Source organism: Chaetura pelagica, unplaced genomic scaffold (genome assembly GCF_000747805.2).
Source record: "Chaetura pelagica isolate M959 unplaced genomic scaffold, ChaPel_1.0 scaffold189, whole genome shotgun sequence".
Lineage (NCBI taxonomy): Eukaryota > Metazoa > Chordata > Aves > Apodiformes > Apodidae > Chaetura > Chaetura pelagica.
Genome location: NW_009970716.1, coordinates 3,340,236 through 3,367,861, shown reverse-complemented (window position 1 = coordinate 3,367,861; position 27,626 = coordinate 3,340,236). Strand labels below are relative to the sequence as shown.

At 35.8% G+C, this 27,626-nt stretch overlaps 1 protein-coding gene across 3 annotated transcripts in view; it reads right to left on the bottom strand.

The window, feature by feature from the left end:
* Positions 1-3,954: 3,954 nt before the first annotated feature.
* Positions 3,955-27,626, bottom strand: part of PDS5A (PDS5, regulator of cohesion maintenance, homolog A (S. cerevisiae)) — a 75,484-nt gene continuing 51,812 nt past the window's right edge. Inside the window, exons 16-33 of one of the 3 annotated variants that reach the window (XM_010006106.1) lie at positions 27,411-27,526; positions 26,582-26,687; positions 24,989-25,149; positions 23,224-23,347; positions 22,011-22,169; positions 21,704-21,772; positions 20,906-21,042; positions 20,062-20,185; positions 19,612-19,816; positions 18,664-18,778; positions 15,572-15,704; positions 14,467-14,586; positions 13,251-13,313; positions 10,560-10,705; positions 9,293-9,395; positions 8,077-8,079; positions 6,284-6,636; positions 3,955-4,451 (exon numbers count right to left, since the gene is read on the bottom strand). In XM_010006106.1, the coding sequence (XP_010004408.1) occupies positions 4,448-4,451; positions 6,284-6,636; positions 8,077-8,079; positions 9,293-9,395; positions 10,560-10,705; positions 13,251-13,313; positions 14,467-14,586; positions 15,572-15,704; positions 18,664-18,778; positions 19,612-19,816; positions 20,062-20,185; positions 20,906-21,042; positions 21,704-21,772; positions 22,011-22,169; positions 23,224-23,347; positions 24,989-25,149; positions 26,582-26,687; positions 27,411-27,526 (2,241 nt within the window). In that variant the 3' untranslated portion in view covers positions 3,955-4,447. Of the gene's footprint in view, positions 4,452-6,279; positions 6,637-8,076; positions 8,080-9,292; positions 9,396-10,559; positions 10,706-13,250; positions 13,314-14,466; positions 14,587-15,571; positions 15,705-18,663; positions 18,779-19,611; positions 19,817-20,061; positions 20,186-20,905; positions 21,043-21,703; positions 21,773-22,010; positions 22,170-23,223; positions 23,348-24,988; positions 25,150-26,581; positions 26,688-27,410; positions 27,527-27,626 lie in introns of those variants that run through there. The other 2 variants (XM_010006108.1, XM_010006107.1) reach the window with 2 other exon arrangements.

Here is a 27,626-nt window from a genome sequence, read left to right as displayed (position 1 = left end):
GAGCCACAGGACTGGCCACCTTCAGTTAAAAACAGAAGATTACAGAGTGTGAAGTCCAATGAAGAAACTGGGTCACTCACCCCCTTTGGTGTCTCACGTGGCAAACACTAGGAGAATAAGAAATTTTTGATCCACTCTCCTGACCCAGGCTGTGCAGCAGGAAGGGAGAGGCTGTCAGCACCTCTGCTCCTGTACCAGGATTACCAAGTTCTGCTTCTGAGGAAGTCTGGTCTTGTTCACTGCCTACAAAGGAACCAATACAAATGGATTTGGGGAACTGTCAGGCTTAAAATCACCTTAAGGAATGGAAGCTGCTGTTAATCTTTGAAGTTTCGAAGTATTTTATCTTACAATTTGATCTTCCCTCTGACCATGTGAGCAGCTGGGGTACTTACTCATCAGCAGGACTATTCCCTCCTCAGAAATTTAAGCAGGGGCAAACATCAAGGGAAACATCAAGGGCTGCTGTACAAAAGGATTTTGTTAAATGCTGTTAACTCCTTGCTGTACCCTATGTAAACCTGTTTTCCGATCTTCAGTGGAGACAGTTCAATGATGACAGCCCCAGCTTTAACTTGAAACTCAAGAGCCAGTCTGATGCTGAACTTGGTCCAACAATGTGTGCAAAGTATCCAATAGCTGGAAGTACATTTCAGATTAGGATTCGTTATCAGTTCTAAAACTTACAGACTCGTCAGCATGTGCAGAAGATTTGTAACACATAGTATTTTTCCTGTTTAAGACTGCTCTAGAAAGTATCTAAAACAACTATTCAGATTAAATTTTGCTGAGTGATAGCAACTTAATTTAGTACTTGATAAAGTATGTTCTCAGGAGAGCCTTCCTGTCTTACTGTTGTGAAAGCCCTGTGGTCCACAAAGAAACAAAATAAAAGTATATCTGTTAAGAAACAAAGCCACATTTGTCTGAAGATGGGAACTTAAAAGACTATGAGAACTTAGCTCTAACTATGTAACAATGTGAAACCTTTAAATCCTACAAGGGATAAAAGCCATAAAACTGAATTTTATCGGGCTTCCTTTTATTCTTTATCGCACATTAACAAGTGAAAACCTATGAGCACCAATTTTCTAATTACAATGAGAGAATCCTCATTCTTATGTAGAATATTTAAAAACTAGTATATGTCCAAGTACAAAACTGCCACCTCCTTTGGAATAATTTGCCTTCTATTCCAGATTTTTATGCTTATTATGCTGATATTAGAATTTGTTTTTAAAGCACCAGAAGAAGCACTAGCAATGCATAAATTATGCATGTATAAAAATTATCCCTGTACTTCCCTGTATTTGTTATAAAGGCTGATGGTTCCAACTACTTGCTGTCACAAGCAAGAGTGATGTAAGGACCCCTGGCTTGAGAGGATACTGTTCCTAGACAAAGATGTCCATTGGTGAGGCAACTCTAACGTGTACCATGTGTGCTCAACTTCAGTGAGGGAGAGACAGGAGGAAGGCAGAAAAATTCCGTAAGTAGCCTTGTCTGTGGCCAAGTTCTGAAAAAAAACCAAACAAGTGGGCCACCTGTAGATCTTTCCTACAGGTTGTATACTGCATTTTTGCTTAGCCAGTTGTGCCCAGCACTACTTCTCTTTGATTATACTGAGAATCAACACAGGTAACTCATATATCCCTCTGAAGAAAACAGAATAAACTCTATATAACTCTGTAGAAAAACAATGGAAAACTGCTGAGCATGGTACTGAAACTCCAGAAACCCCTTCTAACCTATATTATTCTATGATGATTCCTTAAGTAACTTTACATTTGAAATTATTAAAAACTGACCCAAAGAAAGAAAAAAGAAAACCACTCAGCAATTATCCACCTCACAAAAATAAAAGCTTTTGGAAATAATTCTGAATAATTGCAAGATTTGTCAAGTCCAGATTTCAAATCACTGTTAAAGGCACAAGCACTAGGTACTGGAGATATTTCTAAAAGAGTTTCTTTTCTAGGTAGCACCTAACAAATACATTTTACAATTGATGTAAACCAAAACACTGTCACTTTGGGATGAGAGAAGTATGTGACCAGAGCATTATGATCAGTAAATCCATCTTGTGAAATGATTTCAGTTTTAGAAATCAAAACCCCGATGGATGTGTAATTAAATGCTTTTAAAATCTCCCAGTCTCCTTCTGCCAAAAGCATTTAAAATCCTTCAAGTCAAAGCACTGCAGATTGCTTTAGAAAAAGAGTTACATACCCTGCTACATATACTGTGAAAAGCATCTGATTTTCTCTGCTACAGAGAAAATAACTATTAGACCAGTTATAGAAAAATAACTACCACCAGGTAAAGACTCCGTAAGAGAGACCTAGTCACTGCAGCACACAACTGTGCCCTATCCATCTTAGGAGAGCAAGTATTCCTTAAGTCATGTCACCAGTATCCAGCTCTTCTACACTGCATCAAGAGACTTCAAAAGGTGCAGAGACAAATGGGGAACTGAGGAAGAGGGAAACAAAGCCCTCTGTTCACTGTCCCTCTGCAGACCAACCCCCTTCTTCCCATACAACATCACTTCACCTAAAAAGCCCACCTTTCCAACTATGTAACTGTCTGCATTGCAACTTCTTTGCTCAAGATAGTATTTGTTTCTATGAACATCCAAGACCATGCAAACAGTTTTCTGTGGAGGAAAAAAAAAATAAAGAAAAAAATTAAAAAATAAAAGACTGCCACATGACACCTAGAAGCGTTTATTTTATGCAACAAACTTAAATATGATCATGTGTACATAAAAGTGTACACTGTATCTATGCTGAACAATGCCAGGAAACATAATATTGATGCAACAATCTTCTAAAATAAACATTAAAAAATGAGCCTGGACAGAAAGACAAAATGCAAAACAGACTTACTTCCAATCAGCACAATGCTTAAAATTGAGAGCAATCCTAAACATTTCCAACTTTCCTTACAAAGCTGCCAAAGTCCAACTATTTTTAAAAATTGATTTTTGTGTTTTCTTTACATCAATAATAAAAATCTGGTGACAAACATTATAAAATCAAATGCTGGACTGTCTTTACTCCTTTCAAATTTTGAATATTCCAACAGAACCGCAGGAGTAAAAACACTTAAAAGTGATATATGTTTTTATAAAACAAACATCAATATGTACATTTATTGCAAATTATATTAAACTAAAATGGAGGGAAAATTAAAAAATGAAATGTCTACTTGCGAATTAATAATAATTTTAAGTGATTACTTTCCCACTCTGATAAAAATCAGAAAGCAACATTTATAAAATTGCCACCACATGACTTTTCATAGCAGGGAACTGAAATCTGTACATCTTATTTTTGCAGAAAAGTAGGCAGGCAGAAAGAATTATACATAAAACAGTCTCCAAAAGTAAAGCAAAAATTTTTTTTGTGATTTTTTTTTTTTTAAATCTCTAGTCTTGTTTAAAACCCATTCAGTAGACTTCTCCTTTTTCTGTGAAATATGGGAATACCTGGCTCTAGGATTATGAATTTTCAATGTCAGTGTAAGGACCCTCTCTGACTTTCTTTTAAAAAAAAAAAAATCACAAAAAAAATTTTTTTTGTGATTTTTTTTTTTTTAAATCTCTAGTCTTGTTTAAAACCCATTCAGTAGACTTCTCCTTTTTCTGTGAAATATGGGAATACCTGGCTCTAGGATTATGAATTTTCAATGTCAGTGTAAGGACCCTCTCTGACTTTCTTTTAAAAAAAAAAAAATCACAAAAAAAATTTTTTTTGTGATTTTTTTTTTTTTAAATCTCTAGTCTTGTTTAAAACCCATTCAGTAGACTTCTCCTTTTTCTGTGAAATATGGGAATACCTGGCTCTAGGATTATGAATTTTCAATGTCAGTGTAAGGACCCTCTCTGACTTTCTTTTAAAAAAAAAAAAATCACAAAAAAAATTTTTTTTGTGATTTTTTTTTTTTTAAATCTCTAGTCTTGTTTAAAACCCATTCAGTAGACTTCTACTTTTTCTGTGAAATATGGGAATACCTGGCTCTAGGATTATGAATTTTCAATGTCAGTGTAAGGACCTTCTCTGACTTTCTTTTAAAAAAAAAAAAAATGCAGCATGAAAATTAATGGTGTAAATACACTTTTAAACTCCAGAATGCAGGAACTGGAACCAAGTGTTAAGCAATTTGCTTAATTATTGACTTTTCATAAAAAAAGTCTCTGGGGAAATAAGTACAGATGCTTTTAGCCTCTTTCTCAAGAGTTTCTGCTTTACATTTCCATCGAGAAGGATTAATTTCGTGTGAAAGGGAAGCATAGTTTTTCCTTCTGGTTTCAGAGCTGAAAGCTGTGTGTTTTGAAGTAATTTCAGTTCCTGTACAGGAAATTTCTGAATCCTAGTTTTTGCAGAAGCTTGGAGCATGCCTTTATTTGGCCTTCACTTCCTCCCTTTTCGAGCGAGTTTTCTTTTTACCTTTGGGGCAGAGGGGACACGGGGGGAGAGAAAAGGAAATAAAAGTTAATTGTAAGGACATTGAAATTAGCATTTATTCTGCATCAAAATCCTACCTATATAATTTACATTTTAGCTTTTACATTCTTTATACTGTGATTCTTGCAACTCCATCTTGTACCTTCTCAACAATTACACAATTGAGTATAACTGAATTGCATTACTGTTTAGAACAACATCCTGATAAACTTGTAAATACACAAGTTGAATAATAATATCATAATTGAGCAATGCTTTTTTCAGCATAAACAGAAATACATTTATCCATAGCTTTCACTAGAATCAGAGAATAAAGATGGCAATCTGCTCTAATTAACTGTATTTAATTACCTAGGTTTACTAAAATAGCCTGTCTTACTTAAGAACAAGCACTACTTCAAATGTTTTTCAAGTATTTACAGTAACTTGTACATTTCTACTTAAAAACAAATAATCCAGTTAGAAACAGTTATTTTTACAGAAACTCTTCTGGAAGACAGATTTCTTTGATTCCTTACTGTATAAGCTACAATAAAAAACACAGAATTGTCCTATACAAGATGCCTGCTACACCTTAAGGAAGCCTCCCTCTGCTAACTCTGTATCCTCAGTATCTTCCTGGCTGCTCCCACAGGCCTTAAAGAGATCCATTGCATTTTGGGAATATTCTGGACTTGAGTCTATCTCCAACAGTGAATCTCCATCACTTCCAAGCACCTGGCTTCTGAAAAACGTTAACAATGTTTGGGTATTTTTTTTCAAGAAATACTGAGGTATTACATATTTTAAAGAAGCTATTTGGTACAGGTGGCTTATTACAGGCTATGGATAGTGCCATTTGTTACAAAGACTGAAAGAAATCTGGTGAATAAAACAAGCATTGCAAGGTAGTACACAAAGAGTACCCTCTTGAAAGATGAACAATTTACTGGTGTTAGGAACCTTGCTGTGAGAGGAAAAGGTGTAATTCTTTTAGATTATGGTTCTCTGAGAGATCTTCAAGTTACAGGATCTCTAGAAAGAAACCATTCCAAGGATTCTTTCTCATGTTGTGATTTCTTTCAGTCCACTGGTTTTCTGACCTTACTGTATGGCTCCACAACTTAGGACTCTTTTGCATTAAAATTATTATTGTATGAGATTCAGCTAACCAAATTTCTCAGTGCTTATGTGAATTTTTTGTTTGTTTATATTGGAAAACAAATCAACACATTTAAACACTGGAGGATATATATAAAAATAAATTATCATCTAAGAGCTGGTTTGTAGTTTACACAGTTCTGTATTCTGCTTTTTATTTACTTGAAATATATATTAAAATAAGTGTTCATAGCAAACAAGCACAGACCCAAAATATCATAAAAGAATGATAGTTAGAAATAGAATTTGTTGTGTTCATTAGAGATGGTCCATTACCAAGCTTTTGTTATCAATGACCTGAAGCAGAAGAGACCACTTGAATTCCTGTGTCCCCAATATTAATGAATGCACTGGAACACCCTCAACTCATTTTTTTGTTTATATACCAAGGCCAGTAAAAGGGGAATCAGGACTAACAGACAAAAAATAAAAGTTGGTAAAAACAGGTTAGATGATCCTATTCCGGCCAGCAAAATAATTTTTCCAATTCCAGCTGCCCTGGTAGTTACTTTGAAAAACAAAACACAACATAAATGTATGTTGGGCCATGACATTTATAGATCATTGTGGTTTAGCTGTGCCCTTTAACTATGCTAGGTCTGTTGTAATTGTGTCTATCGGGAGACGGGAAAGGCTGACCTCACCCAAGTATTTTACAATTTATTTGTTTTTACCTTTGTAGATCAATTTGCCTCTGTGCTGCTGCTGGCTTTTTTGCTGTGTCTTGCTGTTTTGGTGCTTTAGCATTACCTGCCTCTATACTCCCTGGACTTTCTTGACTGACTGCTGCCCTTTTCCTTCCCCTGACAGGTGGTTTATTTGTTTCCTCATTTTTTGCAGTGGTACCCTGAGGTTCAGGTTTGGATGGACGCCCTCTCCTGGTTTTTGCTGCGAGTGATGGTCCTGTTTCATCTACATTTTTTTCTTCTGGTTTTTGATGAATATTCTCAGTTCCAGATGCCGTGGCTGTTCTTTTTTTTCCACGTTCAGTGCTGTTTCCTTGTGTAGCCTGATCAGAATTAATCTCCTAGAAAATAAAAGTCACAAACATGTAGTGAAAAAAAAGATTTCCAAAGGCAAACTCAAATTGCTACCTTGCTCAGACAGAAACATGAGTTTACAAAATAGGAAGTAAGTATTCTTATAAAAACACATCACATGAGCTTAAAACTACTAAGAAGTTTTAGTAAATGGGATTTCAGACTTTGCAAAAAGATCTTCTACACTGTATGCAATGTTCATAATCTGCACACAATGCATCTTGCAGTTGTTTGAAATTAAGATTACAGTGCAACTAATAAAGTCAGCTCCTGCTGTCATGGCTCTTCTGTACAAGCTCCTTTTACTGCCTCTGCCAACTGGCAGGAGAGAACTGAGGAGCAAGAGTAATAATTCCTGTACAGCAAATACTTCAACATATGCAGATTTTGAGACCAAACTTCAGTAAAGGTGCAGATAACTAAAAACCTAAATACAAGTAAAAGGAAAAAACCCCACAACAACAAGGCTTGCAGGGAATAAAAGGGAGTAAGAGCTAGTCACAAATTAAACTTGCTGTCTTTGTTAATTCTTCAACATGTCTGAATAGGTATGGCCTACATGCATGTTTTTCTCATTACACTGAACAAGGTAATGGAAAGTGATTAAATTTCATGAAGCAGTGTCTGTGTATGTGAAACAGAAATGGTGCTGGCAATGCAGGTCTCTACACAGAATGTATTCATATGGGAAAAAAAAAAGAGGAAACTGGATGACAGACCTTAATTTGAACACTGGCTTCCAGAACAGTTAGGAGGAGGGGCAGAGAAAAGGGTACTGAAGAAGTACGGCTGGGATTACTTAGCAATTTCAAACACACCAATTAAGGCCACATGCAAGTGCTGAGTATGAACGAAGAACTTCTTTGTTAAATACTCTCCATTATTTCTTAAATGTTTAAGTAAGTCAGGCAGTGTCTGTAATCTTTATTACTGTTCTAGCAGCTTCATAGAAGATATTTACAACTTCTATTTTAAGAACTTTACAGATAACCACTCTGAAAATTTCAACTCAAGTCAGGTTTCAAGAACCTAGAAAGCATTTTTGGAGATTTAATAAACTATTTGCCAAACCTCTCTAACTTTGCAGAAGCAGCCTATTTTGGGAAAATGAAAAGTAAAAAAAGAATGGAACCATACACTGGAGTTTGGGATTTTTTTCTTTCTCATCAGCTCATGGGTATGAAAATCATGTAAATGATAATTTCAAAGAGTAAGAAACAACTAACCTTTCTGTATGATGATACAAATCCAGAAGACTTGCTTATTACTCTGATTTCATCTAATCAAAAAGACTGAGTATAACTTCTTAAAATGTATACAGCATGAACCATCTATCTATCCTGACAGTACTACAAAAATCTATTTTGATTTCAGAATCACAGAATCATTTAGGTTGGAAGTGACATCTGGAAATCATCTGGCCAGACCTTCTGTTGAAAGCAGGACCTCCGGAGTTATTCAGGGCCCCTTGACAAGACAACCCATGCACAGTGACATTCTACCATTTTTCTGGACAACTTATTCCAGGTTTTTCTTATTTAATTTTCTTAACAATATAGATTTTTTTTTTTGCTTGCATCCAGATGGAATTTCCCCTGAAGCAAATTCTGCATGTAGCAGCCCTGGGAAGAGAGTACTTCTGTCTTTTCCATAAATACCTTTTAGATACTGAATGACTGATTAGATGCCCCCAAGGCTTCTCTTCTCCAGGCTGAACAAACCAAACACTTTCAACCTTTCTTAATATGACAACTGCTCCAAGCCTTTATCATCCTTGTGGCCCTCTGCAAAGCCCTCTGCACCTTTTCTGTGTTGAACTGAGGAGGACACAGAATTCTGGACACAGTGTTCCAGGTGTGGCCTAATGAATGCCAAATAGGGTGAAATAATCAGATCCCTCAGACTGCTGACTACACTCTTGCTGATGCAGCCCAGCTGCCAGCCTGCCCTCACTGCTGACTCATGCTCTGCTGGATGCCCACTGGGATGGTGCCCCAGGTCCTTCTCAGCCCACCTACATCCCAGCCAGCCAGATCCCAGAGTGCTGTACTGCTGCTCAAGTTAAATCTATCCCAGGTGCAGGACTTCACATTTACCATTGTTAGACTTCATTCAACTTCGTAAGTTAAAAAATAATGATGATGTAGGCATGATCTTCTCTCTCTGATGGAAGGGGGGAAAGCATTAAAAATCTTCAAAGCTTAAATATTTTAGTTGTAACACAAGCCAAAAGTCAGGTGTTTGTTTCATGCTAGAGGATCATTTGAAATTTTCCTGGCAATACCTTCAGCTGAAGTTACAGGTGTAAACATTCACTCTGAATCACAGCCTTACTGTTATTTATACTGGAAAGCATAGAATAAAAGTGTGAATCCTTTGGAATTTATAGAAGGAAAAAAAATAAGTCTGTTATGATTTTCCTGTGCTATTTTTTAGCATGAGCTCTCTTTATTACTCTGGATAAAACAAACAGCAGTTTAGAAAATAAGGGATCTTCTCTTGGGCTAGGAAAGTCATAGAACTACATGAAATGAAACTGGATATTACCAGTTCCTCAGAGTCCACCTGCAGTGATGTGTACTGAATAAACCCCCAGTGCCAAGCTTATTATAGAGATACAGTCCACACAATCCCCAGACATACCTTTTTCACAGGTTCTGTCTTCGCTGGTGTGACTGAAATAATCCTCACAGGATTTTCATCATTTTCACTGACCCCCGTCTCTGAAATATCTGAGCTTTGTTCCCTGGTAGCATAATTGAAGAAAAAATAAAACCAAAATGCACAAAACAATGGAAGAAAAATGTTTGCAATTATTAAAAAAAAATAAATTAAAATTGCAGACAGGCTAAATTAGTTTCAAGAGTTGAATTTGCCTGAGTTCTCTCCCAGAACTGGGAAAGGTTTGAAAGGGCTTGGCTAGTCCCTGAGCCAAATCCCTTATCACAGACACAAAGCCATGGAATTCTTTTTGCAAACTGAAGACCAATGCTGTAAAAGAGGCTGTGTTCTTTTTCCAGATAGAAAAAGCCAATATGGGCAAAGGTAGTGAAGAAAAATAAAGACCAACAATGCTGAAACTTCAAGTTAATTTACACAGAGTTACAATAGTTTTAAAAACAAAATAGTTAAAAAATAATCAAGATTATTACAGCATGTATCATGCACACATACAGAACAAGTTCTGAACTGAGTTGTAATTCCCTTTGGTCTTATGAAATGTAGTAACTGGAATTGACTTTCTCTACTTTCTTTAACCCTTTATCTTAGCCAGTTAATAAATTCCAAAACAAATTAATCTTAAATTTTGAAAGTGTAAGCTATTTCTCCAGATGTAGGACACATTTTGAAACTCTGGATCCACATAAAAATAACACTAGAAGAAAGACCAGATATTACAATCATATGTTGCATCTTTCCACTGAGATCCTGGTCCTCTTCAACAAGCTCTTTTTAACTGTTCTTAATCTTAAATAGGTCAGAATATTTCATCTACATCAAAAATGTTTCTTGTTACAAATCAGGATTAATCCTAATTTATACACAAAAAATGTGAGCTGCAAAATCTGTTTAGTATTAATAATGGCTGGTCACTTCAGTGAATGTATTTTCTGATTTAAAAATATGACGAATATTAACCACTGAAATTTCAGACAGTATGTGCCTCTTCTGTTGTATTTTATGTGATTACAGGCAGGCCACACCTAAATGCTGTACTCAGTTCTTATCTACTAAATCTCCCTCCCCAAAAAATCAAAGAGGATGACTGTATTTTTTTTAGCTGGACAAAACAGAGACACTCTTCAAACACACAGACATGCCCAACAAATCATCTCCTGTTCTAAAACATGGAAGCACTGGAGAACATGAAGTAAAAATAGCTGATGAAACACATTTCAAACTTCTGTACCTTGATCTGTTTCCTGCAGAAGAGCTCAGCTCAGAGTTCACACTGATACTGCTTCCAGTCTCTGATCCTGTAGTTCTAATATATGGTCTCCTTCCAGTTGCAGATAATGGTTTGTTTACTGTACCTAATACAGCAGTTGGTTTTGGCTAAAAGAAAATGTTAAATCTTAAAAATGAGAACATCAGATACGTATTTAATTTTTAAACTATTTTCTTGAGTATTTGAACATACTTTTTCTGGATTTACAGTCTCAATCATGGTTCCACCAATTTAGAGGTACAGACCTCATCTGCACTTAAAAATAATTTGTCTGCCCTACTTTTATTTCTCATCACATAACAACACTTCATGAATTACTTTCTCTCACACTTTACAGGGATAGCAGGTAGAGAAGTCTCAACAAAACCCATAATATTAGAGAGTATTAGAGGAAAAGGAGTGTCAACATCCTGTATTTTCAAAACAAAACACCTCTGGGAAAGGCTTTCCAAAATGTGAGTCAGAATTAGGTTCACTAAAAGAACAGAACATGTGTACACTCACTATGCAGCAAGTCAGTGTAAAAATATTGAACAACATCTATCTAGTCTGGGGTTCCCTGATACAGTGATGGTATTTTACAGTGTCTGTTGACTGATCTGGTTAGGCTGGATAGGCAGTAGAAGTTTTTTTTATTTTGTCTCTGGAGAAGTCATGGACGTTTTCATAACTGGCATGTCACGTCCTTCATGTAATTTTACATTTCCTCAGAGACCAAGCTAATTTATGAGACATTCTCATAAGAAAATTTCATTCCCATGTGCTGAAGTTATATGAGGGAGCAGGCAGGAGAAAGGTACCACAGATACTGCATCATTTACTTAAATATATTATTCTTACAATTATTTATTTGCTCTATTTATTGAGTATTTTATACAAAGTAGGAAGCATTTGGTGCAACTAATAGGAGAGAGGCACCTACTGCCACATGAGACTGTGAAGGCAGAGCACTGGGAGGTTCAAAACCAGAGCAGATAAATATGTGAACAGGTCCATAGCAGGCATTAAACCCACAGGCACAGATGCAGTCTAGCATCCTGTTATAAAAGATTGTAAGTGCTGGGGGAGTGCGAGGGGGAATGTACTGCAGAAAGTGGCTAGACTTGCATGTTCTCCCTAATCAATGTTGTTTTGGTCCCTCTGGAAGAACAATACCAGGCCAAAAAGGACCGCTGGTCTGAGTCAGTGGGATATCTTTATGCATCTGTGTTTTCCAGAACAGAATTAGGTAGAAAAAGCTGCAAGTGTTTGTGCATTCTGTTAGAGCATGGAATAAATGTCTGTTTTCTGAAACACTGAAAATTATCTAAATAGTACTAGCTTGATTCTATTACATCCCCCTCCCCTCCAGTATTTTAAAAGAATGCATAAGAAAAGCAAATAAATAATATGCAACAATTTTTAAGTTACAACAAAGCTAAATGCCTTATCAAATGATATGTATTAAGTTCATACATCCAACTAAACCCATTTCAAAGTTATAAAAGCTTAATTAATTACATTTGCATGTTATCAAAGGTGAAACAATTAGCAGCAGCAGACAGATACACATTTCTGAAGATATTTAAAGCACTAGTCTGGTACTTGCTGCTGAAGAAGAACATGGTCTTCTGTCAGATTCCTCCTCTCCTAAGATAATGCTACCCCAGCTCACTAAGTAGCATCCAGTCTGGGGTCACAGAGTGAACACAAAGCAAGAAGAGGCAGGATTCTGCCAACTGAGCAAACCTCACCCATGTGAGCTGCTCTTATAGCAGAAACTTCGTATAAATGAAAAATCCGTGTGAGAAGAAGCAATTTTAAATTATAATGGCTATTTACAGAGGCGTAATTTGTCTCTACCCTCAGAATGACTAGCACAAAGTCTGCTCCAGCTGAAGACTTCAGAAACTAATGCAGTAACAGTCCATGGAACATGAAAATTGATATAAATGCACATTAAGTTTATACTAAAAACATATCCTGTTCTCAAAATTTTTATGTTTTACCAGTCTGCAAGCATTCTTCCACTAAGCTCAAGAAAAAGAAAATGCCAATTTTTTTAAGCTGAACAAAAAAGTTTTCCAATGTTTAAAAAAGACAATTTCAGAATCCCCAAAAAAGGACAGCTGATGGAAAAAAAGGTGTGTGTGTATAAATCAAAAGGCTCTGGTTTTTATGCCTGTTTTTGTGGTGGTTTTGGTTTGGTTTTGTGTTTTTTTATTGTTCTCTTGCCCCAGCCCCCAGCTTGATGTTTTTTCTCCCTTGCAAAGTTATTAACCAAATAATGTCTGAAACAAAATGGGAAGCTCAAAAGGGTGTAGCAGTTATATACAACAGCATTAATTGCTATATTAAAAAATTCAAGATTGAGAATTTAATTATCTGCACCATAATTTCATGCCACGCTTATTTGAATAAGGAAAAACCTGTAGCTTTGTGAAAACTTGTAGTTAAGCAAGCAGCTATGCCTCAATGCACAGGTAACAACCTTGGGGTGTTGCGTACTCACCAGGTATTATGCTAAAAGACATGAATCATGCCATCAGAGAAAAGACTCATTAATTATGGTACACAAACTCTTCATACAATTTTTAAACTACAGCAGACCTGGATATGTAAAACAAATCACAAGTAATATTCAAAGAACTGTAACTTGTCAAAATACAGTACCTTTCCTGTCAAAAGAAGAACCCTTGTCTCTTCTGAAATATAATTCCTGTCATTGCAGAAATCCTGTATAAAAATTAATTAAAAAATCACTTTGTGTTTGATCTCTCAATCTTGCTGTTGGTATATATATATATATAACTGATTTCTCAAATTAGATGCTACTATCAAGTGCTGAAGATATGTTGTACCATGTAACCTGACAAATGAATCAATCTAATAAAGAGAGGTCAAACTAATATTATTAAGGGTTGTAGTGAGGACCACTGAATGACAGTATGCCAGACTTGAAGTTGGGATTCATAGTTTTTCTTCTTGAATGACATGAATCATTTGAAGTGAAGCAAAACTGCCAATTTTTTCAACTTGCATCTTTTAATGGGAAGGCCAAAGAGAGAAAAAAAGGTGCCGTTTTCTTTTACAAGTTTGAAGTTGGTACCTTTGTCACTCTGAGTTCAGTTTACACAGACCAAAACACTAAACTGAATGCAGGTATCTATCACAGGCAGCAGGCTCCCTGTCACCATGGCATCTGCCATTTCACAGTTAAATAAGCAAACTAAATTTTTCCTAAACAGACTCTGGAAAAGCTGTTCAATTTAACAGTCTAAGACACTGAATAATGTGAAATGTGTTCTTCAAGTACTTCTTCCACACATCAGGTCTAGCCCAGAGAATTACTCTGGTTCCACTTACACCTTTAGAAGCATGCCTCTTACAGAACAGCAGTGCTACTGCTGGCAGTAGAGCTAGACTCACCAAGACTACGACTAGGCAGTAGAAGGATCAACTTGCACAGCAAGCAGAAAAGCCAAACAGCTACTGACAGAAACATACCATGGATAATTCCCTTCTTTTTTTCTGCTTTGCATTCTAACTGAGATATCCAGACAGAATATACATATATTCTCATATATTCAGTATATTCATTCATTATACAGGTACACTTGTGAAACACTTTAATGAAATTATGAAGCAATACATGCTAACGTATCAGTATCTATTCTAATTAGCTCTCACGTGGTTACAAACATTTCTGGCACATGTACATAAGATATAGGTAGCATAGCATATAGCCAACCTTAAAGAATTAATTGCTGAGGATAAAATACAGGCATTTTCCCACTCATGGCATTACGTTATGGAGATAACCAGCTCTCAATTATAAAAAACAAAGTATTTTCTCTTATTACTTTTGAAATTAAACTTAAAAATTTACCTTTTCAGGTTGTGTAAAGAATTTGGTTGGCAATACAGGGTCCTTTGGTGAATCTGCATTGCACAAAGCACTTTTGCTGTTGATTACACACAGTGCTACATCACATACTGTATAAAGTTTCTGAAAAAGAAAGAGAAGTATGCTTTAGGAATTTCTTACTGATTTTACTGTGTACAGAGAACACAGTTCTTAAAGAAGTTTAATCTATGTGTTAAAGTAACCACCACTAAGAACATGTTTCGTAATTACATCATTAACCATACTTGTTGGCTTTCCACACACATACAAAAGTCCCCATTTTTCATATGATACTACTTAATAAAAGCTAGTAATATTTTACATGCATATTCTGTACAATAGAAGCTCTTGCTTCATCAAATCACTACAAACGGTTTCTCATCTCTGCTAGAAAATAATAGGTTGAATAGCACACGTAATACAGTACTTGCCTCACCAGCAGAAGATACTTATGTAGGGAAAGAGAAGTATGCTTTAGGAATTTCTTACTGATTTTACTGTGTACAGAGAACACAGTTCTTAAAGAAGTTTAATCTATGTGTTAAAGTAACCACCACTAAGAACATGTTTCGTAATTACATCATTAACCATACTTGTTGGCTTTCCACACACATACAAAAGTCCCCATTTTTCATATGATACTACTTAATAAAAGCTAGTAATATTTTACATGCATATTCTGTACAATAGAAGCTCTTGCTTCATCAAATCACTACAAACGGTTTCTCATCTCTGCTAGAAAATAATAGGTTGAATAGCACACGTAATACAGTACTTGCCTCACCAGCAGAAGATACTTATGCAGGGAAACTAGGCAATACGAGTTAAAATAAGGCAGGTAGGCAGTAACAGGAAAATTTAACAAATTCTCTTTAGTACCTTCCTTAAGCACTGTGTGCTGGGTAAGGTAAGAGAGGTTCTGAGAGAATGAGATTGGCAACATACAGACAATGCTTGCAATTAACACTTTAAAAGACCATAAAAACATCTGAGCCAGTGCTTTCAGATTTCCTGCAAATCCTGTTCATCGACTGCTTGTGAAACCCTCAGCCCATCACCCAACACATATCCAAACTGCTTTTCTTACTTCATTGGCCTTTGGCTCATCAGGAGACTGAGCATCTCGAGTAAGCTTGATGTTTTCTGCCATTTTTTTCATGAAGGCATGACTATTGTTCTCATTCTTTGTCATTAAAACTTCAAGCATGAACCACAGGCACCTAAGAAGCCATAAAACCACAGGCAATTACATTCCAGCTTTTATACCGCAGCTCCCACATATAACAATGTCTTAAAAATTGTCAGCTATACTAGCTTTTTCTTAAGAAACCACAATCAATCTGAAGATATAATGAAGAGATAACATCATCTAAAGGTGTAAATAGAGTCTAGACCTTAAACACACAGAGTCTTAATTGTACTCTTTGGAATAAATCTGCCAAACTAGAGTGCTTCTCCAGTGTATCTGTAAGCACTGGCTAACCAATCAACTTTTTCTCTTCCAAATATGAATAGAAGCAAAAATTCTGGTGCTACCATCATCTAGATGAAATTCTGCAATCATTACCTTGGACTTTGTCTATGTTCCTACCAACAATGTACCATGTTTGTACTCAAAACAGGTCATCAGATTTTTACTAATGCTCCATATGGGAGGAAAAGAAATTCTTACAGACAGACAAAAGGGAATCAGCTTTCCTATTTTTATTTCTTTATATCTAGTTTATTTAGAGAGAACCCATTATATTTTGACTAGAAGTTTGTTTTACGGATTTTTCAATGATGATATGACGCACACCCACCCTATCATTTGCTATCAAGTTTCAGATCTGCATGTGGCTAGAGGGTCAACAACCATCACAGTATGGTAAAATAATGCTTATTTGGGAAAGACATATGGGTGGATCTTAGAAATGCAAACGTGCCACTAGCTAATTTAATTCTGAATCTCTGGAAGAAAGATTACCTTGTAGAAAGAGGGTAATAAAAAACTAGAAAAACAAGATGACTGAACACTAGAATTCCCTGTCCCCAAACCTCTTAACTGATACAAATTACAGACTGTAAAGCAAGAGATGAAGGAACATTTATCTCAAAAAATCCAAAGCAAAAGAGGATTGTGCTTCATCAATACACTTAAATAGTTATCTGGTGTTCAAACAAAATAAAGCTTCTATATTCTGACTTACATCCAAATAGCTAGATACCTGTACATCCACCTACTCACTATTCTTAGTAACTTAAATGGGATGAATACAGGACCGACAACATACCACACTGCCCCCGCTTCTCCAAAACATTGTGTTGTCCAAAGATTATTATCGAGGACAAATTTTAGTCTTGTAATTCCAGTTAACACAGGACAACTTCTGTAATTTGATTTCCTCACTAAGTCATTAAATAAAATAAATAATAATAAACCCCCAAGACCTTTTCAGAAAAACAGTGGGTTTTCACACAGAAAAAAAAGAACCCGGAAGAACACAGTCACATAAAGTAAGATCATTCTCTGTATCCATTTAAGTATTTTTGGAATATGAATTCAGAAGAAACAGACACCGTGTCAAGACAAAAGAGCAAACTCAAACTCAAATATATATCTGTAGAACAAGCTTAAAAAAATTCCTAAGAATAAATATCATAGCTTATGGTTAAGGAACTTGCTAATCATGTCACACTTCACGTGACTGTATTCAGGCCATGTAAAAGCCAGATGAACTAGGGAAAAACTAGAGAACACATTGCCAGTCTGCTTTTCCAAGTTTGCAAGCATCTATGTTAATACTTTGAAGTGAAAACTATGACTCCCAGGACTCTTGAAAAGAAACACTGTATTGCATTATATGACAAAAATGTCTCAGGAGACTCTTCAAAGAAGTATTCCTGCCAAGTTTCCTGTACAGAGTATTTCTTTGTTTGGAGCAGTCCTCTGGCTAGTTCAGCCAGACTGTGACAAACACGAGGGAAGAAATTTGACAACAAAGGACAGCTATACAACGGGTGCCCAAAAAAGCTCTGTGCACTAGAAAGCACTTCTCAGAGAAAGTATTAACAGCAGCAAATCAGAACTTGTTCCATGCATTCTGGATAAAGTACAGGCTGAAGAGTGCTTTCAGATGCTGCCAAGAACAGGGAGTCCTGGAACAAAATGTACACTTGATGATTAGGTAAGAAATCTTCACTGACTCCAGGTCCTGACCAGGTGTAGTCAACTAACTCAGAAATCAGAACAAATTAATTATTTCATTTAAAGAAAGAACCACACTTGGACTCTCACAGGTGAAGGTGCAAAAAGAATTAATATGTGATCTAATCTATTTGTGCCAAGAATGAACTGCTTTTCTCATGAGGTATATTGAAGTATGTGGTTATAAATGTCTTTGCAATACCAAAACAACACAGCTCCACCAAAAATAGGTAAAAGAAAAAACCAAAATGCTATAACTAAAGCTGGGGAGGATGCTATAAACATTTTTTTAAAGTGTTAAGATGTAATGAATTAAAAATAAGAGTTACAACACAAAGGAACAAAAAGTTATACTTGGGTATACAAGATTATTTAAGCCATACCTCAGTACGCTTCAAGTACATGACAAGCTTCTGTAGGACAGGCTGCATACAATAATCTGTGCGGAATAAATTAAGAAGCACCAGGGCTGCACTGCACATATACAGTGCAAGTGATAAATGAGAAGCAAATTTAGCATGAATTCTAGTAGGTTTGCATAGGGGAAGGAGAGAAAAAAAAAAAAGTTCCCAGTGAAGCAGGAACCTGACCCAGCATCAGTGGCATTACATTTTAAAGTATTGGAGAAGCTCTGTATTTTGTAAGTTCCAAAATATCTGAACTGACATTACTTGGCATCTCTTTAAGTGTTTTGGGAAATTCTACAGAGATTCCTAAGCACAAATACAAAAATCTGAACCCACTACTTCACTTTAAAAGAAGCCTAGAGAACTCAACTTATTTGGCATACTTCGGTGTGGCCTACAGGCTTTCAGAATACACTAAGCAGTTGCTAACACCTTCTTCCCTTGGTTAAAGTGTTCTACATTTCCAAGAATACTGTTTTACAAAACACTTTTGATAAAAACCAAAGAGCGCCTCTTCCTATTCAGTTTCTTCCAAGTACAAAAAAAATTCACAGCATAACAATTCCAGAATCACTTGACACTTACTCTTTGACATCACGAAGCTGATCAACATCCTGAGGTTTTGTGAAATCTGGATCATGTGCCAGTAAGTGAATCATATACGGTACCACATATTCAGGCAACAAGGATAGCAATTTTTCTGCAGTAACAAAAAATCATAAATACCCTCTATATTATAGACACATGCATCACAAGAAACACTTTTTCAAAGTATTACTTTTTCAAATAATGGAATGTAAAATTTCAACTTGCATTTTCTTCCTACAAATTTTACTTTCAATGAATCATTAAAAATCAATGAATGCGTTTTACTACTACAAAACTACCTGGTCTTACTTCAAGAAGTTCATAAAGACTAAAAAAATCAAACCCCAAAACTTCATTTTTTGAACAAAACAGCATTGTATTTTATATGTATAATTGTCAGCAAAGTACAGAAGTATTTTATGGTTTATGCTAATGCTAAAACTAAGTAAACTTAGAGCTGACTGTGTCTAATATAAACATGAAGAAACAAATTAAACTTATCCAGTGTTTCTTTACAAAAGCAATTTACTTAAGTTCTAATGATTGCTCACAGAATCACAGAATTGCTGGAATTGGAAGGAACCTCTAGAGACCATCTAGTCCAATTCTCCCACTGAAGTAGTATAACCTAGAGCACTTTATACAGGACTGTATCCAGGCAGGTTTCGAGTATCTCCAGAGATGGAAACTCCACAACCTCCCAGGGCAGCCTGTTCCAGTGCTCTGTCACCCTCAGTGTAAAGAAGTTTTTCCTCATGTTGATGAGGAACTTCCTGTGTTCCGACTTGTGCCCATTGCCCCTCGTTCTGACACTGGGAACCTACTAAGAAGAGCCTGTCTCCATCTTCCTTGCACCCCCCCTTTACATACTTAAGATACATTAGATACTCCTTCCAGTTTAGTATTTGACTATTGTATTCTTAACAGTCTTACGGAAACACTGACCATTAGCCATAGGATTCTGCTTAATATATTCTCGTCGTATACTGATGTTTTTGAGCAAGCACTGTCTGGCATGCGCTCTTCTCTCTTTCACAGGGTCTTTGGCACACAAAGCAAAGATTGCCATATATTCCAAAGGGAGTAATAATTTCACAAGTGCCTTATGCAGTTTCTGGGCAAATATCTGCCTCACTTGGTAGCACTCATCCTGTGGCAAAATAAAACATAAGAGTATAACCATTAAAATCTTGGTCTGTCAAAAAAAAAAAGAATTCAGGGTGGAATTATAGGGAGACATTTTAAAAAGATCAACAGGTGCAGCATAATAAATATTTGAGATTTCATTAACTCTTCTGAAAGCTGCAATGAGGAATAAAGAACACTCAATGTAGCTCAGATGTAAGGACTCTGAATTCAATTAAGAGTCAGTTAATTTCAAGTGCAGTTACTTACATTAATGACAAGTGCACAGAGCTGGAACTGCTCTGGGGTAATTATTTCATGGTAACAGGGCTCCTGTGCAAGCTTCATTATTGCACTACCAGCAGCTAATCGCAGTCGAGACATGTCTGATTTACTATACAAACATGAGGGAGGGGAAAAACACAACAACAAAACAAAACACCACAAATTAAAACCCCACAACTCACCACAACTATTCTTAAATTATCTGCATGTCATGATTTCTTCTTCTTGCAAGATCAATGAGCCATTAAAGTTTTTCTCTGTCAGGTCAGATCACATTTCTATAACTTCAGGTCAAGTACATTAACCCAACCAAATGCAAGAAAATAAGGTGCTCTGCTTTCCCCAGATAAAAACGAATTCCAGTAAAACAGTGAAAGAGAATAGTAAGGTTTCTTGTTTCCATATCACTGTCTCAACGAAAGTGACATGTTAGCTGCAGATTGTCTCTTTCTTTCACCCTCAGAATGAAGATGAGGTATGACTACTTCACTGTTGAAATGAAGATCACCCAACTCCTGTGTTATTCTTCATCACTCAATTGTTTTCAAAGACACTTCTGGAAGTCTTTTACTCTCTAGAATGTCATTTGCTATCAAGATATTTAGAGGGTTCTGAGATTCTTAGTAAATTGCAAGAGGGGATATAAGCATATTTTTATACCATCATTCCACTCCTAAAATTAGAACTCCAATAAGATCTGTCTTCTATCATTCCATTAGCCAACAACGTGCTCACCTTAAAATTCTAAAAAAAAAATCTCCAACAGAATTATTAGTCTTTGAAACTCTATAACAAAATTGCTGGAAGACTGAAAGGAACAAAACCTGACCTGATTCGCTTCTGTTCTGTCAAGTCTCCTTCACTGACAAGCATGGCTGACAATAACCGGAGGGTGGAATTCGCAGATTTCGACTGGTTGTTTTTCATACCCAACAGCCAACGTACCAAAAGCTTAATTGCTTGCACCTATCAAACATGAAAAAAATCAACAACACACTCAACTCCTAAGCTTGGCAAGGCACTAAAACCTACTCTGTCAAACTGAAATTTCCATAGACTCCTATTTATTAGAGCTGATACATTCTTAAAGTAACAGAAGGAAGCAGTGAATATTTACAGAGTGAAGAAGGAAGTAGCAGTCTTTGTGGCATCAGGACATTTCAACTACGGTTCAGTGTCTTCTCACAAGTGCATCTAGAGGATGCAGGATACTTGCTACATGATTAAAAATAAGAGCAACTAGATAAACATTTCTAGAAGTGGCCATAATTAGATTCACAGTAAATAGCCTATAAAGATGAAAGAATAAAATTTATTTCAAGTCTATTTACAGTCAGTAAAGTCAAATTATCTTTTTTGTAAGAAAAACTAAAACTTTTGAAGCTTTTAATTTTCTTAACATTCAGCATAATTAAAATGGTAAGTGAAGACACCAAAATGTATAGTTTCTATCAGTCCTATAACTGTATGTATAGTCCACAAAAACTCCAGAACACTGCATATTTTAAGGAAACTAATACAAAAGTACTCAAAGGGATTTGTTCTAATACTCTCTATTGCACAGCTTGGAAAAAAGTAAACTTTTAACCTCAAATATACACATTATTATTGAGAGTAGATCATTCACCTTTGCTAGTACTTCTGGAGAAACTTCTTCATCTGGAGACCACAACTTTCCGTTTTTCTCACCTGTTGACTACAGACATTCATGTAAGTTTAAGAACTCGTTCAACCAATATAGAAAATGCAGATGTAAAAATGGAAAATGCCACAGCCTAAGCTTTCTTTCACACAAGGATATTTTATAATGCAATTATTAGTGTAGTCGCCACATATAGAACATTCACTTACTGACTCAATAAACAAAAAAGATCTCTTCTCCATGAAGTTAGTAACAGGCAAACAGAATAGTAAGGACTTATCAAAAAACTTACCCTGTCATTCATTAAGAGGTCTTTCACAATGAAATTTGCAACAACAGATTTCATTGGAGAAGCAAACTGATCTGGAGCCAACATAGAAATATGACCCAATGAGACTAACGGAGTTATAAGTTGTTCTGGTACATCGGCATTCAAACTTCTACTAAGAGGCTGAGGAAGGAAAAAATAATAATTCAAAATTCAACTACAGATATGAAAGCTAGCATGCCTAAAAATAGTGTATTTTTCTTCTGCATTGCTGATGCGTTTCACAGTTTTCCATAAGAATTAATAATGTTAGCAAATCAAGATGGAGAAAGAATGCTATTTTCTAATTAACAGAGTAACAAAAAATTTCACATGAGATAAGGGCAAATCAGATTTTATATTCTCTTCCTCCTTCAGTAGTAAAACATATTCCATCCTAGGAGACACAGGAAGAACTCTTGACTCGATTTTATTCGGATCATGAAAACCTGTATCATAACTGCAAATGGCGCAAAATATAAAGGAAGGTTAAAAAACCTTGGCAACCACCAGGGACATTTCTATTAGTGATCAGTATTTCCCTTTGCTGGCTTAATTCAAAGCTTTTCACACTTTTCAATTACGCACAGGTTCAAAGATAGCCAAGCTTAAGAACCAAAGATACTGTACAAGTGGAGTTTAATAATGTTACTATTTAAGAGACTACAGTGAAAAATAACAACCTCTCTGCTCTGTGAGGTGACTTTTTGCTTTACAACTTGTCTAATGAAGCAGTTAAGTGAGCAGTAAGCTAATGTCTGAGCTATAGTCAAGTAGTTACTCTGCAATAACCTCCCCAGTGAGAAAGTACTGTATGTGCAAAGACCCTGAAGCACAATAAATTAATACAGTTTGAAAGTAGAGAATGTTATCTCTCATTTACTATCTGCTAAATGTGTCCTCATGGGATTTAGTGTGGCTTATTCCAGTATGCTTAGTTTATTTTCCCCTAACTTTTCCTGTGTACATAAAAATAACTTATCTGTCAGACATTAGAATATTACAAAATTGTGGCTTTAAGACACAAACAATAATAACGTGCTATTGTAAAATGAATTACTTACCTCGACTACCATACACCTGTAGGCTTCCTGACCTCATAAATTGTTAATGAACAGTATTAATTCAATTAATGTTATTGACGAGTATCAATTAAGAACAGCAGAAACAAATCTTAAAAACTAAAAGCAAGACATACCTCAAATATCTGTGCAAGCTGCACTTCTTTATTTGAAAATATGGCATGTATACAGTGAACAGCTTGTTTTGCCTGATGAGGAGTGCCTCTTTTTGCTTTCTGATGCAAAATCGGAATTAGTGTTCTGTAAACATTAAATGAAGTACTTCAAAATACAATTTGCAATCTATAAAATACACAGCTTCTCACCTATACAAATATATCCTCACCATCTTATAAATCAAGCATTTCTCTGAAGTCTGTTCAAGGAAGATCATAATCATGAAGCAAAAAGCAGGATGGAATTGTATTTAGTAATACTTGTGGAATATCTTACTGTACATATTTAAGCAGAAAAAAGCCCACAGGGAAAAATCAAATATGAAATAAAGTAATGATCAAAATAAGGCTTCTTAGGAAGTCAAATACAAGGTGGGGGAACATGACAGGCCCAGACAGGGTAAACTCCTGGGTTTCTCATCCAAGCTTGGAACTGACAGTGCTGAAAAAAATGTATTAAAAGCTAGGAATGCCTACTAAGTATCAGTGCATTATAGGCCTTTACTGCTTTAACTATGGTCTTCAATTGCAATGTATACTCAAATGAATGGAGAACTGTTTTCTGAGCTTTTGCATTTGAATCCCCCAAAATCTGCTGATCAGAGGCCACCAATGTAAAAAGCAGGGTTTTGGCTTTCAGAACATTAACCTGACATGCTTGCAAACCATGCCAAGAGCTAGACCTCCATTTTGACAGTGATTGTTTATGTTATTTGAGACTTGGCTCACTTGGTTAAGGCATGAAGCCAAAAGAAACATCAGCAATACCAGGCTCCTTTGACAGAAGATGACACACTCCAGCAATGCAGTCTTGACTAAATCCTAGTAGGGAACTATAGAAAATTAGGACTATACAGGCAACTATTTTGACAATGGGGATTGCTGTGCTTTTCTTTCTCTTCACCCCTACAAATATCTTATGTAGTGTCTCATATGTGAACTTGTAATGTTTTCCTTTTTCTCAAAATCTGATTCAAACTGTAAGAATCATTGAGGTTACATCTTCAGTTCATTGAGAACTTAAGGTGTACACTGGTATGCATTTTTGCATAATAATAGCTCCCATGTTATTTCAATATGAGAACTTGAAACCGGTGTTTTATAATCTGCATCAGCTAGTTACTAACAGGCTAATTTTAAGGTTTTAGATGTTACCCACAAGGTTTTAAATAGTCTGTGAATATCTAATAGATTATGCAGCTTTAATCAGCAGTTAAAGCATGAATTGCATAATGACAACTTATAGACAGCAATTATTCTTTGTTAGAAATTCATGCCTGCTTTTGGATCTTGTTCCCCAACTTGTTTCATAACAAACAGAGCTGTTAGCCATCAGAGATTATATTTTTGTTCCCTACAAAGACAGAAAAATTGTGTGAAGGACAGATATGAGCAGAAATTATGCCAAGAAATTACAACTTTGCCATATTTTTGCTGCTTCTTATTTCTGTAACCTGGGAAACATGCTACGCACTGTCTTTCATTCGTCCACTATAGGAAGATTTTAAAGGGGTCCATAACATCGTCAATGAACACTCGAAAATGAATGCAGAATGCAGAATTTAAATTTGAAGAGACAGAAATGTAGTGAAGGAATACAAACTGATGGAAGAGAAGCAGTTCATATTTACAAGACTATAACGTGATTTTATGGGCAACACTGAATAAAATATCAAAACGTAGAATTCCAGGTGTGAAAAAGCAGCACATTAAGAAATACACTCACGATCTTATCTGTGGCAAGTCTGTTTCTATTTTGTGACCCGTGTTTCTGAAAATCTGTATGGCTGCCTCAGCTACTTTATCATCTTCCATCCTGAGGCACTGTAGCAGAGACTCATAGGTTTCTGCAGAGTGGAACGAGGTAGGATGTGTAAAGGACAGAACCTACAGATACACATTAAAACAAAGGTATATTTATTAATGGGAAATGAATCATCAGAAAAACAAAATTGTGGCTGTTTATGAGCATTACTATCAACATAAATAGCTAATACATGCTCATAAAAGATCGTTACATTCAAAAAACTGCATTTTGGAGAAGGCAATATAGGGATTTTCAAATAAAAAACTCATCTATGCTATTTTCTTCAGGTCCTCCCTTCCTCCAAATGTTTTACAAGATAGCATTTTATTTGAATATGTAAAAAATTAAAATGAACACATTTTGAAGACTAGTTAAGAATACTTTTTTCAACTTAATTTAACTGAGCTGAGATCTTAAGTTCTCCAGAATGAGAAGTCCCTGAGCAGAAATCAAGGTTAAGGTATCTACAAACAATACACAGATTACTGTCCTTTCGATCTAAACAAGAGAAACATCAAATAAGAAATTAACCACACAGAGCTTCAAGGCAGGAGAAGAGAGAACAAAAAGTTATCCCAAAGTAAAACTATATTAAGCATAGTAAAGTTCAGATAACATAAGGTAGGGAGAGCAATAAAAAGTTGCGTGTATCTTGTGTATTCTTCGGATTTATCTTATCTTGGTTTCTTTGATCAGAGTGGCCTATTTGCGCAAGTCTCAATGTGTGAGATAATATTCTCAAAGATACCCACGTCACAGCAACCAATCTTCAACCTTGGCAGATTTCTGAGCTACATTAGCAAACACACGATACTTCCCTGCATACTTCTGTATAACTGTTTCTACCATGGTTGCCATTACCAAATTTGGTCTGATATGTCTCCAGAATCTCCCCTTTGTTCATTCACACTTCTGAATAGTCTCTCCTTAATTCTGTAATCTTCCCCTTCATTCCCTCCTATATTTTATACTGCCCTTTGTAACGTACTCAAAAGAAAGTATCATTAATTAACTGCCAAATCCACCCCAGATGTTTTCCAGGTATTTCAAATCCTTCTTTCTCCCCCAGCAACTTGCTACGACCACTGAGAACACGAGTTCCCCATCCTCTTTTTTTTCCTCTACACAGCTTGGCTCTCGAGTTTATTGCTTGGTTTTCTTTCAGAATCATACAGGCCTCAAAGAATGTGCCTCTTCCAGTTTTCACATTTCTCTTCCTCCCATTTTACCTCTGCACCTTCTTCTGTATGACTTCCCTAAGCAGAAACTGGTTTAATTTCTACTTTAGTATGTGTACTTGAACTCTTGGCACCCTTTTCAAAACATACTTTTTCCAAAACTCATCTCTTTCATTATTCTTTTCTCAAGTGAGTATTAATAACAAAACACTTTCACACATTAAAAAAGTAATTATCTAAATAATAATTATTAAACCCATGCTAACATTAATTTGTTAGTCATACCACTTTTGTCCTTTCCATTACAAACTATAGCTGCATGAATGCAGATTACCTTGAGAAGTTCAAGTCCTGCACGAATAGCAGTATCAGGACTTACACCCTCCTCTTCATCATCAGCTGTCCCCTCTATGGATTTATTCATAAGTTTTACTAGTGCACTGAAATAAGAGATAAAGAAAAGAAAAAATCATGTGACAATGTACAATATTAAAGGCTGGAAATACCAGCCAGATGTCTTTTTTACACACAAAGTAAAGGGAAGGCAATAGTCCATTGGGAGAGAGGTGTTGTGGTGTTTGTTTTTTTGTTTAAGGTTTTGGGGTTTTTTTAATCAAGCTATTCCATTATTCTTTTTCCTTCTGACTTAGCTTTCTGCAAAATTAATTATTTAGGAAAAAACCAAAATATAACAACAACCAAAAAACCCCATCACGTTGGCAGCATTCAGATCAACATATAGTTGCATGGGTTTCAGAGCATAATTAGGTTGCCAGACAAGTCTCAAAAGAAATCCAAACATTCTCTTAACACAATCCCACAAAAGCTAATTAATTCAACTGCTATATGGAAGACTGTGTGGCACTTAACTACGTGAAAACTATGATCATAATTTTCACCTTAAGCCCCATACATAGCAGTTTCACTGGGAACCACTAAATTTTAAAAATTATTTCCAGACAGCAGTGTAAAGAAGTATTTAAAAATATTAGCATTTGCTAGGCTGCTGGAAATTAAGACACCTCCAGAAAATGTTTTGTTTTTAAAAAAGTACATTTACAGCTACGACAGACTAATCTAAATCCCAATAAAATTTTCTATTTTTTTGTCATTTAAGTCATCTTTGTAATAATTTATGAGTTAGGATGATCTTTCAAACTTACCTAATGGCTTCTGAGTCAATATGTACAGGGGCAATTCTTTCCAAAAGAAATTTGACCATTTCCAGAAAAGGATTTGTTGGCTGCTTCGGATTTGCAAGCTTCCGGGCTATCTCTCTCTATAATAAGAATGTTAGGTACAAAAAAGAATTATACTAATTTTACTTACTTATTAAGCTTGTTGAGTAAGCTGAATACAGCCACTTATTTTAACTTTGC